This window comes from Hippopotamus amphibius, chromosome 1, assembly GCF_030028045.1.
Source record: "Hippopotamus amphibius kiboko isolate mHipAmp2 chromosome 1, mHipAmp2.hap2, whole genome shotgun sequence".
Taxonomy (NCBI): Eukaryota; Metazoa; Chordata; class Mammalia; order Artiodactyla; family Hippopotamidae; genus Hippopotamus; species Hippopotamus amphibius.
In genome coordinates, this window is record NC_080186.1 from 115626130 (window position 1) to 115643992 (window position 17863).

Genomic DNA, 17863 nt, shown 5'->3' on the forward strand with positions numbered 1-17863 from the left:
TCGCCTGCAGGAGCATGAATTTGGGTGTGTTTGCATACGTATATGTACTATAGCAATGAAGAACCTCATGTAAAGAGACAGACATGGACTTCCTAGGTGGCACAGTGGTTAAGATTCCACTTGCCAATGCAGGGGACACGGGTTCAAGCCCTGTTCCTGGAAGATCCCACATGCCGTGGAGCAACCAAGCCCTTGCGCCACAACTATTGAGCCTGCGCTCTAGAGCCCATGAGCCACTACTATTGAGCCCATATGCCACAACTTCTGAAGCCCGTGTGCCTAGAGCCCATGCTCCACAGCAAGAGAAGCCACTTGCAATGAGGAATCTGTGCACCACAGTGAAGAGGAGCCCTGCTCACCGCAACTAGAGAAAATCTGTGTGCAGCAACGAGGACCCAACACAGCCAATAAATAAAGTAAATAAATAAATTGAGACAAAAAACCAAAACTATTTCAATGGTGTCAAGAGGGTCAACAGAATCATCGAAGGAAAATGTCTGCAAAAGATCTATAATGATGTAGTGAACTCTCACAAATAAACTATCTACTTATTGAAAATTAAAAGTAAGTATATATTTTTAGATAACAGCTATTTTCTTAGAATATGTACATCTAACCTTTTAAAATGACTTTTTTTTCGACTGAGGTCTTCTGTACATTTCATAAAACAATATCCCTGTTGAGGAGCTAGAGAGTAAAAATCTGCATTGCCTTGCACAGTAGAATAAGAAATTGTTTTCCAAGGATCTTACGCATGGAAAAGGGTGAGACCGTGGACTGGAAAGCATGCAGGAGAAGATATATAGTCAAAGAGTTCAAGCCTGGAGCATATGTGGGGGAAATAGCCCCTGGGTGTAGGAGGCAGGAGGACTGGACAGAACAGGAGGGGTTGGGGTTCAGCAGGAATCCTCAGTGTTACTACTTTGCTCCTACAAAAACACAAGTGTTCCTTCAAGGGTTTTTGTATTTGAATATTTTTACAAGATTAAGATAAGGACTAATGTAAGTTTGGTAGGTAGCAAGTGCTCCTTCAAAGTCTGAAAGTCAACATTATATATATGTAAAAAACTAAACAAATGAATCAGATGAAGGAAAATTAGAGCTAGGAACAATTATGGGAAGAAAGCCCTCTTTCCACAAATGTCCAAAATAATTTTACGGAATAGAATAAGATATTGATTGACTCAGTAATATCTATAGCTAGGTCGTAACGGGCAAGGATAACCATTATCTGGTGAACTGTATACATGTGCACACAAATGTGGGGTTTTTAGACTGATTATATTTAAAAAGATTGTGTGTATAAATACATACAGACATAGACAGAGATAGAGATGGAGGTATAGATACAGACACAGATGTAGATATAGATGCAGAATCCACCGTGTCTATTACTCTCAGCATCAGATATCTCAAGGTGCACCATCTTCCCTGATGTTTTACTGCCTTCCATCTGTTGTGATTTCTCCTCGACTCCAAACCACACTGGGATACAAGCATGTTCTCTCTCCACCATCTCACACTCTAGGAATCATTACCCTGTCCCTTAAAGGATGCTTCATCCAGGGCTCCAGAGTGTGTTTGGGATCAAGGTCAGCATTTTTTCCTGATGTGCAAGGCTCTCTGCAATATGATTTTGTACAACCACTCCAATTTCTGCTTTGTTTCCCAAGAATTACTGGCATGTTGGCTGTACTGTAAATAGTCTCTCCCTACTCTACTCCTATGCTTTATTTCATGACATTTTCCTTTCTGAGACAAGTTCAAGTCCCAGATACTCCATATCCTTTATATGACATATCTTACAAATGAAATTTTAATAGACCCTCTGACAACACAACCTGTGTCTTATATTTCTGATTCCCCTTCAGCAACTAGTACAAGTTTATACACACATGGGTGGTTAATGGATTTTTAAAAATCCTCTCGTTAGCATTAGCACTGACTTTGCAGTTTACAAATAGCTCTTCCCTGTGACAGGTCATTTTCATAAGAGATCACGCTCTAAGACACGAACAGTGAGCTGTGATGGCCACGTCATCCTAGAGAGATCTACCCCTGTCTCACCTGGGTCTGACATTGGCTCAGGTTGTGCCAATGAGCTTAGTTATGGGGGAAGTGGCCAGGATATCCATGCTTGGCTCACACAGGAGCCCAGCTCCTGATTCCTAGAATGATGGGGTGAAGGGGTCACCAGTCCACACTTCTGCTTCGAGGCAGGGCAGAGCCACGTATCAATCTGCTTGGACTTATGTGATGAGTCAGAGTCATGATTACAGCCATATCACTTGAACTGACCCTTTGGCTTTGGATATTAGCTATCAATGGCTTTGACTTCATTCTATAAACATTTTGACGGACCAAAGGCTTTCTAGGTTACCTCTTCATCGCACGGGTTCTGTCTCTCTCACATTTTCATTCTTTCATCTTCTCAGGGAGCTGGAAGAGGCACTGCTGAGGTTTCATGTGAAGTAATTCAGACTGTTTAATTTTTCTCTGTGCCTTCCCACTTTCCTCCCTTCTGAGCTACAAATTAGCACATTAAATTTAGGTTTTTTTCCCATTCTTGCAAAACTTTCTTTTAAACTACAAATGATGAACAATACTCTAAAGGAAATAGAAAATGTAGATGATTGGTACTTAATTATTAGGTGAGGGCACAAATTATTAAGAATGCACAAATCCCATAATATGTAAAGAAAAAATTGATAATTATATAGAAATTTAATTTCATGTGGCAAAGGAATACCCCACATAAAGCAAAAAGGCAAGTAATCAACTAGAGAAAAAATACAACACACGTGTCAAGTAAGGAATTAATATCTCTAATATAAAAAATATCTTAAAATTAGGAAGAAAATACAAAAAAATCTAATAGACCAGGAAAGAGGCAGCCATTCTTATTCACATGTGGGCACGCACATAGAGGCAAATAAATTTGATGAGATGTTTGTCCGAGGACAGAGGGAACAAAAAGTGCCCACTCAACTGAGAAGGTATCTTGAGACTGAAAAACAAAGCAGACAACTCCATAAAATACAAATACGAAGTTCACTGTGGTTAACCTACATTCCGAGTAGGATCGGGCCCAGTGATCCCGGGCCATGAGCAGCTGCACTCGGCACCACTGAGGGGCCATTAGGCACAGATTTATACTTAACCTAGGGTATGGGGTATGTAGCTTAGAGACAGGGAGTACATTCCTAAATCAAGACCTTACCTGATTTATGATGGGTAACTAGTCCCATGGGTACCAGGTACGTGTCAGCAAAGGTCTTTCTCATTGTTTAGAGACTGACAGAGCATAGAGGCCACTTGACTCTAATAATCATTAGACAATATCTATTAATTGCACAGCCCTTGACAACAGAGAAGAGAATTTCCACACAGTACGGCCCTGGTAGGGTCAATGGGATGACAGGAAGAACTGGATGGGCTCAAGATGGTATCAGTTATGCTAGAAGCCATACAATGTTCAAAATTACTAATATTTTAAAAACTGCCCCAAAAATGAGCAAATCTCTTGTATTTGGATGTGTCATTTATCAAGTTAATTTCTCTCTTTCAAAATAACAATTTTTGTAATGGCTAATAAAAGTTGGAATGGGAGAATCTGGGGTAATAAACATTCAAATTTGGGGGTGGCAATAGAAAATGGCATAATTATTCTGGATGACAATTTAGTACTTAGTAGTGTGTAATCAGTTCAAAATTAAAATGAACATAGCTTTCCACACCATAATTTTTCCTAGGAACTTAGCCTAAGAAAATAAAGGTAAAGTATAGGAGAAATGCTTTCACAAGAATCTTCATTGCACTAATTAGATAAAAGGGCTCAGCAAGTAGCAGAATATAAGATCAATATATAAAACACAAATTATAAACGATGAATCAGCAACACCATAGTAATAATTGTTTCCTATAGAATTCAACAGATGCCAACAAGGTTTGGGGTAAATATTTGATAAAATATAGATATTTAAATACCTTCAAAGTATCTCTCGTAAGGTATTATTTAAAAAGAAAAACAGTAACTAGGCAGTGAAGAATCCCAGCAGACATCACCTAAAGCAAGCAGTCAACGTTACATCACCAGGAATAGGACAATTAATTACATACCCTATGAAACTGGATATCAGGCTCTAAAAAGGACACAGCACCACTTCTGTGGGATCCCTACACAAAGGCATAATGACATCTAGTCAAGAAGAAACATCAGATAAATCTGACTTGAGGGGCACTCTACAAAAACCAGTGGCTCTTAAAACATATCAGCTCATAAAAGACAAGGAAAAGTTGAAGGGCTGTCACAAAGAGGAGGCAAAAGAAACGTGGCAGCTAAATGCCAAGTTGGATCTTGGATTGGATTCTGAACAAATAAAATTTGTTTAGCTATGAAGGACATTAGTAGCAAAAGTGGCAAATTTGAACAAATCTTGTAGGTAGTGAGGCATTAGGGGGACCATGGTTTGAGGACAGAGTGTGAGAAAGATGATGTAGGAATAAAAAATCAGTCCAGACAAGAAGGAATGCAGATTTCCAGTTTTATTGTATCACATCAGGCTGGGTTAGGGCAAAAAGAGAAGCTGCAGAGGGACACAGGGTCTGTGCTTTGGGGTTCCCAGGGCCGCCACACATATGGGAAAGGAGGTCAATATGTGGGTTTGGGGAGAGGTTTGAGGCTCCTGGACCCCAGGGCACAGGCATCCTCTGCACCAGAGCTCAGAGGCCTCCCCCAGACCTCCCAGCACAGGGGCAGGCCCAGCAGGGGGAGCAGCAGGGGGAGGACGTGTGTGTCCATTTGCTGCCCCAGGTCAGCGCTTCTTGCCTCAGGGCCCAGGTCAGCAGCAGCCCCCCGAGGGCTGGCTGCAGCAGTCAGGGCTGTGGTGTCTGCGGCGGTGGGACCTGCGGCGCCTGTGGTGGCTCAGGCAGCAGCCCCCAGCCCCAGAGCTGCAGCAGTCCCCACAGCTGGGGTCACAGCAGGGAGGGGCTGGGGGGCACTTGGGACACTTGGGGGGGCATTTCTGGACAGGGCACTTGGGGGGGCACTTGGGGGAGCACTGGCACTGCTGCTGGTTCTGCTGGCAGGACATCTTGGTGGGTGGGCTTCAGGAGCTGCGGGAGAATCAAACAGCAGGTCAGACCCAGCACACACAGGCCTCCCTGCCCCTTCCTGGCCTTTCAGCATCCTTCCAGCCCCTTTAGTTTGACAAACTGTTTCATGTAGTCCTAGATAATTAAACACTGAAAGTTTCATTATTTCCACTAGTTGCTCAAATGCTCTCCTTTTTATAATTTGTTCTTATGAAGTGTTACCAACTGCTTTCTTGTTAAAAATCTGAGACCAAAAGAGAAGAAAACATTCTCGAAACAAACATCTAGTATGTAGTAGATCTACTGTAATTATACCATAAGCATCATGGAAACAATCTAGGAAGCAGTTTAGAAAGAAGTCATTTTAGGGAAAATGGTCATTCCCTCTTGGAGAATTTCCTAGGTATTCTTGTCCTGTAGGGACAAAAAAATTCACACTTGCAGTGGATGTTGGAGATGGCCTGGGGGAACTAGGTATTTATTTAAGCAAGCTGGGACTTGCACCCAGGCTCCTGAGCTGGTCCAGTGCTCTGGTGTTCTCCTCAGACACTCACTGTAAACGAATACCTCAGCACCAAGATTTGGGGTGTGTCTCTTCACCTCTGCAGACCCACAAATCTGAGAGCTTAAAACAGGTCAGTCAGCTCTGATTTCCTCTCCACTGTCTGAGCACCACTGTCCCCACCTCTGCCGTTTTGGGAGGGACAGTTATGTTTTCAAAGATACACTTCCCTCTTTGAACACAGCTACATGTTATTATGAAGGTCAATGTTGCAAATCCTTCAGATCATTGACCAAACGAGACACCAACTGGGTGTCTCTAGAGCACCCAGTCACAATTCCACAACCCCTCCCCTCCACGTTCCCAGCCTCCCCATCTATCCCCTCTTCCTCAGTCTTCCTGAGACTTGTTCTTTTGCTAATAAGGACGAGTCTCATCCTTTGCTCACCCTCCCCTCCCCAACTGTCACTAACAGACACACACACACACATTCTCACCCATGCATGTACTCTGCAAAGGCCCTCCTGCCCTGCTCAGAGCATCCCTCTGTGGAAAGCCCTGCTCATGTTCCCAGCACTCACCGGTGCACACGCAGCACAGGGTCTGTCAGCACCTCAGGAGAGGAGTGGATGCAGGTGCTCTAGCCCCAAGTCCCTTTTATCCTGGCCTTGGGCTCTGCCCTCAGGTGTGAGACAGGGCCTGGGAATGAGAGAACTGCATCCTGTCATCCACATGGCTCCTGTGACCTGTGACAGGTGATGACTGGCAGCTCCTCCCTGCCTCCCTCCATGAGGCTCACAGCAGCTACTCACACCTAGGAATACGACTGCTTAGAAATGGTGACAGGGAAGAACAATCCCTACCTAGAATCCTTTCCCACCTCACTCTACCTGGAAGATACCTGCCTTGCTTAACTTTAGGTGTTGAATTTCCAACCTCTCTCTTCGTGCCTCCCAAATCTTAATTCAAGTGTTCTGAGAAATCTGGTTTAAACCAAATTTCACAGAATCCTCCAACTTATATGTGAGTCAGTGTGTGTGTGTGTGTGTGTGCGTGTGTGTGTGTGTTTACCCGCTCGCCTGCAGGAGCATGAATTTGGGTGTGTTTGCATACGTATATGTACTATAGCAATGAAGAACCTCATATAAAGAGACAGACATGGGACTTCCTAGGTGGCACAGTGGTTAAGATTCCACTTGCCAATGCAGGGGACACGGGTTCAAGCCCTGTTCCTGGAAGATCCCACATGCCGTGGAGCAACCAAGCCCTTGCGCCACAACTATTGAGCCTGCGCTCTAGAGCCCATGAGCCACTACTATTGAGCCCATATGCCACAACTTCTGAAGCCCGTGTGCCTAGAGCCCATGCTCCACAGCAAGAGAAGCCACTGCAATGAGGAATCTGTGCACCACAGTGAAGAGGAGCCCCTGCTCACCGCAACTAGAGAAAATCTGTGTGCAGCAACGAGGACCCAACACAGCCAATAAATAAAGTAAATAAATAAATTGAGACAAAAAACCAAAACTATTTTCAATGGTGTCAAGAGGGTCAACAGAATCATCGAAGGAAAATGTCTGCAAAAGATCCTATAATGATGTAGTGAACTCTCACAAATAAACTATCTACTTATTGAAAATTAAAAGTAAGTATATATTTTTAGATAACAGCTATTTTCTAGAATATGTACATCTAACTTTTAAAATGACTTTTTTTTCGACTGAGGTCTTCTGTACATTTCATAAAACAATATCCCTGTTGAGGAGCTAGAGAGTAAAAATCTGCATTGCCTTGCACAGTAGAATAAGAAATTGTTTTCCAAGGATCTTACGCATGGGAAAAGGGTGAGACCGTGGACTGGAAAGCATGCAGGAGAAGATATAGTCAAAGAGTTCAAGCCTGGAGCATATGTGGGGGAAATAGCCCCTGGGTGTAGGAGGCAGGAGGACTGGACAGAACAGGAGGGGTTGGGGTTCAGCAGGAATCCTCAGTGTTACTACTTTGCTCCTACAAAAACACAAGTGTTCCTTCAAGGGTTTTTGTATTTGAATATTTTTACAAGATTAAGATAAGGACTAATGTAAGTTTGGTAGGTAGCAAGTGCTCCTTCAAAGTCTGAAAGTCAACATTATATATATGTAAAAAAACTAAACAAATGAATCAGATGAAGGAAAATTAGAGCTAGGAACAATTATGGGAAGAAAGCCCTCTTTCCACAAATGTCCAAAATAATTTTACGGAATAGAATAAGATATTGATTGACTCAGTAATATCTATAGCTAGGTCGTAACGGGCAAGGATAACCATTATCTGGTGAACTGTATACATGTGCACACAAATGTGGGGTTTTTAGATTGATTATATTTAAAAGATTGTGTGTATAAATACATACAGACATAGACAGAGATAGAGATGGAGGTATAGATACAGACACAGATGTAGATATAGATGCAGAATCCACCGTGTCTATTACTCTCAGCATCAGATATCTCAAGGTGCACCATCTTCCCTGATGTTTTACTGCCTTCCATCTGTTGTGATTTCTCCTCGACTCCAAACCACACTGGGATACAAGCATGTTCTCTCTCCACCATCTCACACTCTAGGAATCATTACCCTGTCCTTAAAGGATGCTTCATCCAGGGCTCCAGAGTGTGTTTGGGATCAAGGTCAGCATTTTTTCCTGATGTGCAAGGCTCTCTGCAATATGATTTTGTACAACCACTCCAATTTCTGCTTTGTTTCCCAAGAATTACTGGCATGTTGGCTGTACTGTAAATAGTCTCTCCCTACTCTACTCCTATGCTTTATTTCATGACATTTTCCTTTCTGAGACAAGTTCAAGTCCCAGATACTCCATATCCTTTATATGACATATCTTACAAATGAAATTTTAATAGACCCTCTGACAACACAACCTGTGTCTTATATTTCTGATTCCCCTTCAGCAACTAGTACAAGTTTATACACACATGGGTGGTTAATGGATTTTTAAAAATCCTCTCGTTAGCATTAGCACTGACTTTGCAGTTTACAAATAGCTCTTCCCTGTGACAGGTCATTTTCATAAGAGATCACGCTCTAAGACACGAACAGTGAGCTGTGATGGCCACGTCATCCTAGAGAGATCTACCCCTGTCTCACCTGGGTCTGACATTGGCTCAGGTTGTGCCAATGAGCTTAGTTATGGGGAAGTGGCCAGGATATCCATGCTTGGCTCACACAGGAGCCCAGCTCCTGATTCCTAGAATGATGGGGTGAAGGGGTCACCAGTCCACACTTCTGCTTCGAGGCAGGGCAGAGCCCACGTATCAATCTGCTTGGACTTATGTGATGAGTCAGAGTCATGATTACAGCCATATCACTTGAACTGACCCTTTGGCTTTGGATATTAGCTATCAATGGCTTTGACTTCATTCTATAAACATTTTGACGACCAAAGGCTTTCTAGGTTACCTCTTCATCCACGGGTTCTGTCTCTCACATTTTCATTCTTTCATCTTCTCAGGGAGCTGGAAGAGGCACTGCTGAGGTTTCATGTGAAGTAATTCAGACTGTTTAATTTTTCTCTGTGCCTTCCCACTTTCCTCCCTTCTGAGCTACAAATTAGCACATTAAATTTTAGGTTTTTTTCCCATTCTTGCAAAACTTTCTTTTAAACTACAAATGATGAACAATACTCTAAAGGAAATAGAAAATGTAGATGATTGGTACTTAATTATTAGGTGAGGGCACAAATTATTAAGAATGGCACAAATCCCATAATATGTAAAGAAAAAATTGATAAATTATATAGAAATTTAATTTCATGTGGCAAAGAATACCCCACATAAAGCAAAAAGGCAAGTAATCAACTAGAGAAAAATACAACACACGTGTCAAGTAAGGAATTAATATCTCTAATATAAAAAATATCTTAAAAATTAGGAAGAAAATACAAAAAATCTAATAGACCAAGGAAAGAGGCAGCCATTCTTATTCACATGTGGGCACGCACATAGAGGCAAATAAATTTGATGAGATGTTTGTCCGAGGACAGAGGGAACAAAAAGTGCCCACTCAACTGAGAAGGTATCTTGAGACTGAAAAACAAAGCAGACAACTCCATAAAATACAAATACGAAGTTCACTGTGGTTAACCTACATTCCGAGTAGGATCGGGCCCAGTGATCCCGGGCCATGAGCAGCTGCACTCGGCACCACTGAGGGGCCATTAGGACAGATTTATACTTAACCTAGGGTATGGGGTATGTACTTAGAGACAGGGAGTACATTCCTAAATCAAGACCTTACCTGATTTATGATGGGTAACTAGTCCCATGGGTACCAGGTACGTGTCAGCAAAGGTCTTTCTCATTGTTTAGAGACTGACAGAGCATAGAGGCCACTTGACTCTAATAATCATTAGACAATATCTATTAATTGCACAGCCCTTGACAACAGAGAAGAGAATTTCCACACAGTACGGCCCTGGTAGGGTCAATGGGATGACAGGAAGAACTGGATGGGCTCAAGATGGTATCAGTTATGCTAGAAGCCATACAATGTTCAAAATTACTAATATTTTAAAAACTGCCCCAAAAATGAGCAAATCTCTTGTATTTGGATGTGTCATTTATCAAGTTAATTTCTCTCTTTCAAAATAACAATTTTTGTAATGGCTAATAAAAGTTGGAATGGGAGAATCTGGGGTAATAAACATTCAAATTTGGGGGTGGCAATAGAAAATGGCATAATTATTCTGGATGACAATTTAGTACTTAGTAGTGTGTAATCAGTTCAAAATTAAAATGAACATAGCTTTCCACACCATAATTTTTCCTAGGAACTTAGCCTAAGAAAATAAAGGTAAAGTATAGGAGAAATGCTTTCACAAGAATCTTCATTGCACTAATTAGATAAAAGGGTTCAGCAAGTAGCAGAATATAAGATCAATATATAAAACACAAATTATAAACGATGAATCAGCAACACCATAGTAATAATTGTTTCCTATAGAATTCAACAGATGCCAACAAGGTTTGGGGTAAATATTTGATAAAATATAGATATTTAAATACCTTCAAAGTATCTCTCGTAAGGTATTATTTAAAAAGAAAAACAGTAACTAGGCAGTGAAGAATCCCAGCAGACATCACCTAAAGCAAGCAGTCAACGTTACATCACCAGGAATAGGACAATTAATTACATACCCTATGAAACTGGATATCAGGCTCTAAAAAGGACACAGCACCACTTCTGTGGGATCCCTACACAAAGGCATAATGACATCTAGTCAAGAAGAAACATCAGATAAATCTGACTTGAGGGGCACTCTACAAAAACCAGTGGCTCTTAAAACATATCAGCTCATAAAAGACAAGGAAAAGTTGAAGGGCTGTCACAAAGAGGAGGCAAAAGAAACGTGGCAGCTAAATGCCAAGTTGGATCTTGGATTGGATTCTGAACAAATAAAATTTGTTTAGCTATGAAGGACATTAGTAGCAAAAGTGGCAAATTTGAACAAATCTTGTAGGTAGTGAGGCATTAGGGGGACCATGGTTTGAGGACAGAGTGTGAGAAAGATGATGTAGGAATAAAAAATCAGTCCAGACAAGAAGGAATGCAGATTTCCAGTTTTATTGTATCACATCAGGCTGGGTTAGGGCAAAAAGAGAAGCTGCAGAGGGACACAGGGTCTGTGCTTTGGGGTTCCCAGGGCCGCCACACATATGGGAAAGGAGGTCAATATGTGGGTTTGGGGAGAGGTTTGAGGCTCCTGGACCCCAGGGCACAGGCATCCTCTGCACCAGAGCTCAGAGGCCTCCCCCAGACCTCCCAGCACAGGGGCAGGCCCAGCAGGGGGAGCAGCAGGGGGAGGACGTGTGTGTCCATTTGCTGCCCCAGGTCAGCGCTTCTTGCCTCAGGGCCCAGGTCAGCAGCAGCCCCCCGAGGGCTGGCTGCAGCAGTCAGGGCTGTGGTGTCTGCGGCGGTGGGACCTGCGGCGCCTGTGGTGGCTCAGGCAGCAGCCCCCAGCCCCAGAGCTGCAGCAGTCCCCACAGCTGGGGTCACAGCAGGGAGGGGCTGGGGGGCACTTGGGACACTTGGGGGGGGCATTTCTGGACAGGGCACTTGGGGGGGCACTTGGGGGAGCACTGGCACTGCTGCTGGTTCTGCTGGCAGGACATCTTGGTGGGTGGGCTTCAGGAGCTGCGGGAGAATCAAACAGCAGGTCAGACCCAGCACACACAGGCCTCCCTGCCCCTTCCTGGCCTTTCAGCATCCTTCCAGCCCCTTTAGTTTGACAAACTGTTTCATGTAGTCCTAGATAATTAAACACTGAAAGTTTCATTATTTCCACTAGTTGCTCAAATGCTCTCCTTTTTATAATTTGTTCTTATGAAGTGTTACCAACTGCTTTCTTGTTAAAAATCTGAGACCAAAAGAGAAGAAAACATTCTCGAAACAAACATCTAGTATGTAGTAGATCTACTGTAATTATACCATAAGCATCATGGAAACAATCTAGGAAGCAGTTTAGAAAGAAGTCATTTTAGGGAAAATGGTCATTCCCTCTTGGAGAATTTCCTAGGTATTCTTGTCCTGTAGGGACAAAAAAATTCACACTTGCAGTGGATGTTGGAGATGGCCTGGGGGAACTAGGTATTTATTTAAGCAAGCTGGGACTTGCACCCAGGCTCCTTGAGCTGGTCCAGTGCTCTGGTGTTCTCCTCAGACACTCACTGTAAACGAATACCTCAGCACCAAGATTTGGGGTGTGTCTCTTCACCTCTGCAGACCCACAAATCTGAGAGCTTAAAACAGGTCAGTCAGCTCTGATTTCCTCTCCACTGTCTGAGCACCACTGTCCCCACCTCTGCCGTTTTGGGAGGGACAGTTATGTTTTCAAAGATACACTTCCCTCTTTGAACACAGCTACATGTTATTATGAAGGTCAATGTTGCAAATCCTTCAGATCATTGACCAAACGAGACACCAACTGGGTGTCTCTAGAGCACCCAGTCACAATTCCACAACCCCTCCCCTCCACGTTCCCAGCCTCCCCATCTATCCCCTCTTCCTCAGTCTTCCTGAGACTTGTTCTTTTGCTAATAAGGACGAGTCTCATCCTTTGCTCACCCTCCCCTCCCCAACTGTCACTAACAGACACACACACACACATTCTCACCCATGCATGTACTCTGCAAAGGCCCTCCTGCCCTGCTCAGAGCATCCCTCTGTGGAAAGCCCTGCTCATGTTCCCAGCACTCACCGGTGCACACGCAGCACAGGGTCTGTCAGCACCTCAGGAGAGGAGTGGATGCAGGTGCTCTAGCCCCAAGTCCCTTTTATCCTGGCCTTGGGCTCTGCCCTCAGGTGTGAGACAGGGCCTGGGAATGAGAGAACTGCATCCTGTCATCCACATGGCTCCTGTGACCTGTGACAGGTGATGACTGGCAGCTCCTCCCTGCCTCCCTCCATGAGGCTCACAGCAGCTACTCACACCTAGGAATACGACTGCTTAGAAATGGTGACAGGGAAGAACAATCCCTACCTAGAATCCTTTCCCACCTCACTCTACCTGGAAGATACCTGCCTTGCTTAACTTTAGGTGTTGAATTTCCAACCTCTCTCTTCGTGCCTCCCAAATCTTAATTCAAGTGTTCTGAGAAATCTGGTTTAAACCAAATTTCACAGAATCCTCCAACTTATATGTGAGTCAGTGTGTGTGTGTGTGTGTGTGTGCGTGTGTGTGTGTGTTTACCTGCTCGCCTGCAGGAGCATGAATTTGGGTGTGTTTGCATACGTATATGTACTATAGCAATGAAGAACCTCATGTAAAGAGACAGACATGGGACTTCCTAGGTGGCACAGTGGTTAAGATTCCACTTGCCAATGCAGGGGACACGGGTTCAAGCCCTGTTCCTGGAAGATCCCACATGCCGTGGAGCAACCAAGCCCTTGCGCCACAACTATTGAGCCTGCGCTCTAGAGCCCATGAGCCACTACTATTGAGCCCATATGCCACAACTTCTGAAGCCCGTGTGCCTAGAGCCCATGCTCCACAGCAAGAGAAGCCACTGCAATGAGGAATCTGTGCACCACAGTGAAGAGGAGCCCCTGCTCACCGCAACTAGAGAAAATCTGTGTGCAGCAACGAGGACCCAACACAGCCAATAAATAAAGTAAATAAATAAATTGAGACAAAAAACCAAAACTATTTTCAATGGTGTCAAGAGGGTCAACAGAATCATCGAAGGAAAATGTCTGCAAAAGATCCTATAATGATGTAGTGAACTCTCACAAATAAACTATCTACTTATTGAAAATTAAAAGTAAGTATATATTTTTAGATAACAGCTATTTTCTAGAATATGTACATCTAACTTTTAAAATGACTTTTTTTTCGACTGAGGTCTTCTGTACATTTCATAAAACAATATCCCTGTTGAGGAGCTAGAGAGTAAAAATCTGCATTGCCTTGCACAGTAGAATAAGAAATTGTTTTCCAAGGATCTTACGCATGGGAAAAGGGTGAGACCGTGGACTGGAAAGCATGCAGGAGAAGATATAGTCAAAGAGTTCAAGCCTGGAGCATATGTGGGGGAAATAGCCCCTGGGTGTAGGAGGCAGGAGGACTGGACAGAACAGGAGGGGTTGGGGTTCAGCAGGAATCCTCAGTGTTACTACTTTGCTCCTACAAAAACACAAGTGTTCCTTCAAGGGTTTTTGTATTTGAATATTTTTACAAGATTAAGATAAGGACTAATGTAAGTTTGGTAGGTAGCAAGTGCTCCTTCAAAGTCTGAAAGTCAACATTATATATATGTAAAAAAACTAAACAAATGAATCAGATGAAGGAAAATTAGAGCTAGGAACAATTATGGGAAGAAAGCCCTCTTTCCACAAATGTCCAAAATAATTTTACGGAATAGAATAAGATATTGATTGACTCAGTAATATCTATAGCTAGGTCGTAACGGGCAAGGATAACCATTATCTGGTGAACTGTATACATGTGCACACAAATGTGGGGTTTTTAGATTGATTATATTTAAAAGATTGTGTGTATAAATACATACAGACATAGACAGAGATAGAGATGGAGGTATAGATACAGACACAGATGTAGATATAGATGCAGAATCCACCGTGTCTATTACTCTCAGCATCAGATATCTCAAGGTGCACCATCTTCCCTGATGTTTTACTGCCTTCCATCTGTTGTGATTTCTCCTCGACTCCAAACCACACTGGGATACAAGCATGTTCTCTCTCCACCATCTCACACTCTAGGAATCATTACCCTGTCCTTAAAGGATGCTTCATCCAGGGCTCCAGAGTGTGTTTGGGATCAAGGTCAGCATTTTTTCCTGATGTGCAAGGCTCTCTGCAATATGATTTTGTACAACCACTCCAATTTCTGCTTTGTTTCCCAAGAATTACTGGCATGTTGGCTGTACTGTAAATAGTCTCTCCCTACTCTACTCCTATGCTTTATTTCATGACATTTTCCTTTCTGAGACAAGTTCAAGTCCCAGATACTCCATATCCTTTATATGACATATCTTACAAATGAAATTTTAATAGACCCTCTGACAACACAACCTGTGTCTTATATTTCTGATTCCCCTTCAGCAACTAGTACAAGTTTATACACACATGGGTGGTTAATGGATTTTTAAAAATCCTCTCGTTAGCATTAGCACTGACTTTGCAGTTTACAAATAGCTCTTCCCTGTGACAGGTCATTTTCATAAGAGATCACGCTCTAAGACACGAACAGTGAGCTGTGATGGCCACGTCATCCTAGAGAGATCTACCCCTGTCTCACCTGGGTCTGACATTGGCTCAGGTTGTGCCAATGAGCTTAGTTATGGGGAAGTGGCCAGGATATCCATGCTTGGCTCACACAGGAGCCCAGCTCCTGATTCCTAGAATGATGGGGTGAAGGGGTCACCAGTCCACACTTCTGCTTCGAGGCAGGGCAGAGCCCACGTATCAATCTGCTTGGACTTATGTGATGAGTCAGAGTCATGATTACAGCCATATCACTTGAACTGACCCTTTGGCTTTGGATATTAGCTATCAATGGCTTTGACTTCATTCTATAAACATTTTGACGACCAAAGGCTTTCTAGGTTACCTCTTCATCCACGGGTTCTGTCTCTCACATTTTCATTCTTTCATCTTCTCAGGGAGCTGGAAGAGGCACTGCTGAGGTTTCATGTGAAGTAATTCAGACTGTTTAATTTTTCTCTGTGCCTTCCCACTTTCCTCCCTTCTGAGCTACAAATTAGCACATTAAATTTTAGGTTTTTTTCCCATTCTTGCAAAACTTTCTTTTAAACTACAAATGATGAACAATACTCTAAAGGAAATAGAAAATGTAGATGATTGGTACTTAATTATTAGGTGAGGGCACAAATTATTAAGAATGGCACAAATCCCATAATATGTAAAGAAAAAATTGATAAATTATATAGAAATTTAATTTCATGTGGCAAAGAATACCCCACATAAAGCAAAAAGGCAAGTAATCAACTAGAGAAAAATACAACACACGTGTCAAGTAAGGAATTAATATCTCTAATATAAAAAATATCTTAAAAATTAGGAAGAAAATACAAAAAATCTAATAGACCAAGGAAAGAGGCAGCCATTCTTATTCACATGTGGGCACGCACATAGAGGCAAATAAATTTGATGAGATGTTTGTCCGAGGACAGAGGGAACAAAAAGTGCCCACTCAACTGAGAAGGTATCTTGAGACTGAAAAACAAAGCAGACAACTCCATAAAATACAAATACGAAGTTCACTGTGGTTAACCTACATTCCGAGTAGGATCGGGCCCAGTGATCCCGGGCCATGAGCAGCTGCACTCGGCACCACTGAGGGGCCATTAGGACAGATTTATACTTAACCTAGGGTATGGGGTATGTACTTAGAGACAGGGAGTACATTCCTAAATCAAGACCTTACCTGATTTATGATGGGTAACTAGTCCCATGGGTACCAGGTACGTGTCAGCAAAGGTCTTTCTCATTGTTTAGAGACTGACAGAGCATAGAGGCCACTTGACTCTAATAATCATTAGACAATATCTATTAATTGCACAGCCCTTGACAACAGAGAAGAGAATTTCCACACAGTACGGCCCTGGTAGGGTCAATGGGATGACAGGAAGAACTGGATGGGCTCAAGATGGTATCAGTTATGCTAGAAGCCATACAATGTTCAAAATTACTAATATTTTAAAAACTGCCCCAAAAATGAGCAAATCTCTTGTATTTGGATGTGTCATTTATCAAGTTAATTTCTCTCTTTCAAAATAACAATTTTTGTAATGGCTAATAAAAGTTGGAATGGGAGAATCTGGGGTAATAAACATTCAAATTTGGGGGTGGCAATAGAAAATGGCATAATTATTCTGGATGACAATTTAGTACTTAGTAGTGTGTAATCAGTTCAAAATTAAAATGAACATAGCTTTCCACACCATAATTTTTCCTAGGAACTTAGCCTAAGAAAATAAAGGTAAAGTATAGGAGAAATGCTTTCACAAGAATCTTCATTGCACTAATTAGATAAAAGGGTTCAGCAAGTAGCAGAATATAAGATCAATATATAAAACACAAATTATAAACGATGAATCAGCAACACCATAGTAATAATTGTTTCCTATAGAATTCAACAGATGCCAACAAGGTTTGGGGTAAATATTTGATAAAATATAGATATTTAAATACCTTCAAAGTATCTCTCGTAAGGTATTATTTAAAAAGAAAAACAGTAACTAGGCAGTGAAGAATCCCAGCAGACATCACCTAAAGCAAGCAGTCAACGTTACATCACCAGGAATAGGACAATTAATTACATACCCTATGAAACTGGATATCAGGCTCTAAAAAGGACACAGCACCACTTCTGTGGGATCCCTACACAAAGGCATAATGACATCTAGTCAAGAAGAAACATCAGATAAATCTGACTTGAGGGGCACTCTACAAAAACCAGTGGCTCTTAAAACATATCAGCTCATAAAAGACAAGGAAAAGTTGAAGGGCTGTCACAAAGAGGAGGCAAAAGAAACGTGGCAGCTAAATGCCAAGTTGGATCTTGGATTGGATTCTGAACAAATAAAATTTGTTTAGCTATGAAGGACATTAGTAGCAAAAGTGGCAAATTTGAACAAATCTTGTAGGTAGTGAGGCATTAGGGGGACCATGGTTTGAGGACAGAGTGTGAGAAAGATGATGTAGGAATAAAAAATCAGTCCAGACAAGAAG

The 17863-nt window shown here is 42.3% G+C and overlaps 1 protein-coding gene and 1 pseudogene across 3 annotated transcripts; both read right to left on the bottom strand.

The window, feature by feature from the left end:
* Nucleotides 1–4527: 4527 nt before the first annotated feature.
* LOC130846065 (late cornified envelope protein 1A-like) lies at nt 4528–6309 on the bottom strand. Of its 3 annotated transcripts, none has more exons than XM_057724039.1 (2): nt 6178–6309; nt 4528–5115 (listed from the first exon to the last, which is right to left on the bottom strand). In XM_057724039.1, exon 2 carries the CDS (start codon nt 5091–5093, stop codon nt 4842–4844), a length of 252 nt encoding a protein of 83 aa, XP_057580022.1. In that variant the 5' UTR covers nt 5094–5115; nt 6178–6309; the 3' UTR covers nt 4528–4841. The 3 variants fall into 3 exon arrangements, with proteins under 3 accessions (XP_057580022.1, XP_057580031.1, XP_057580042.1); XM_057724048.1 differs by having other exon boundaries at nt 6094–6226; XM_057724059.1 differs by lacking the exon at nt 6178–6309 and adding an exon at nt 5410–5433.
* A 4884-nt stretch (nt 6310–11193) lies between these two features.
* LOC130846088 (late cornified envelope protein 1A-like) lies at nt 11194–11782 on the bottom strand (annotated as a pseudogene).
* Nucleotides 11783–17863: the final 6081 nt, after the last annotated feature.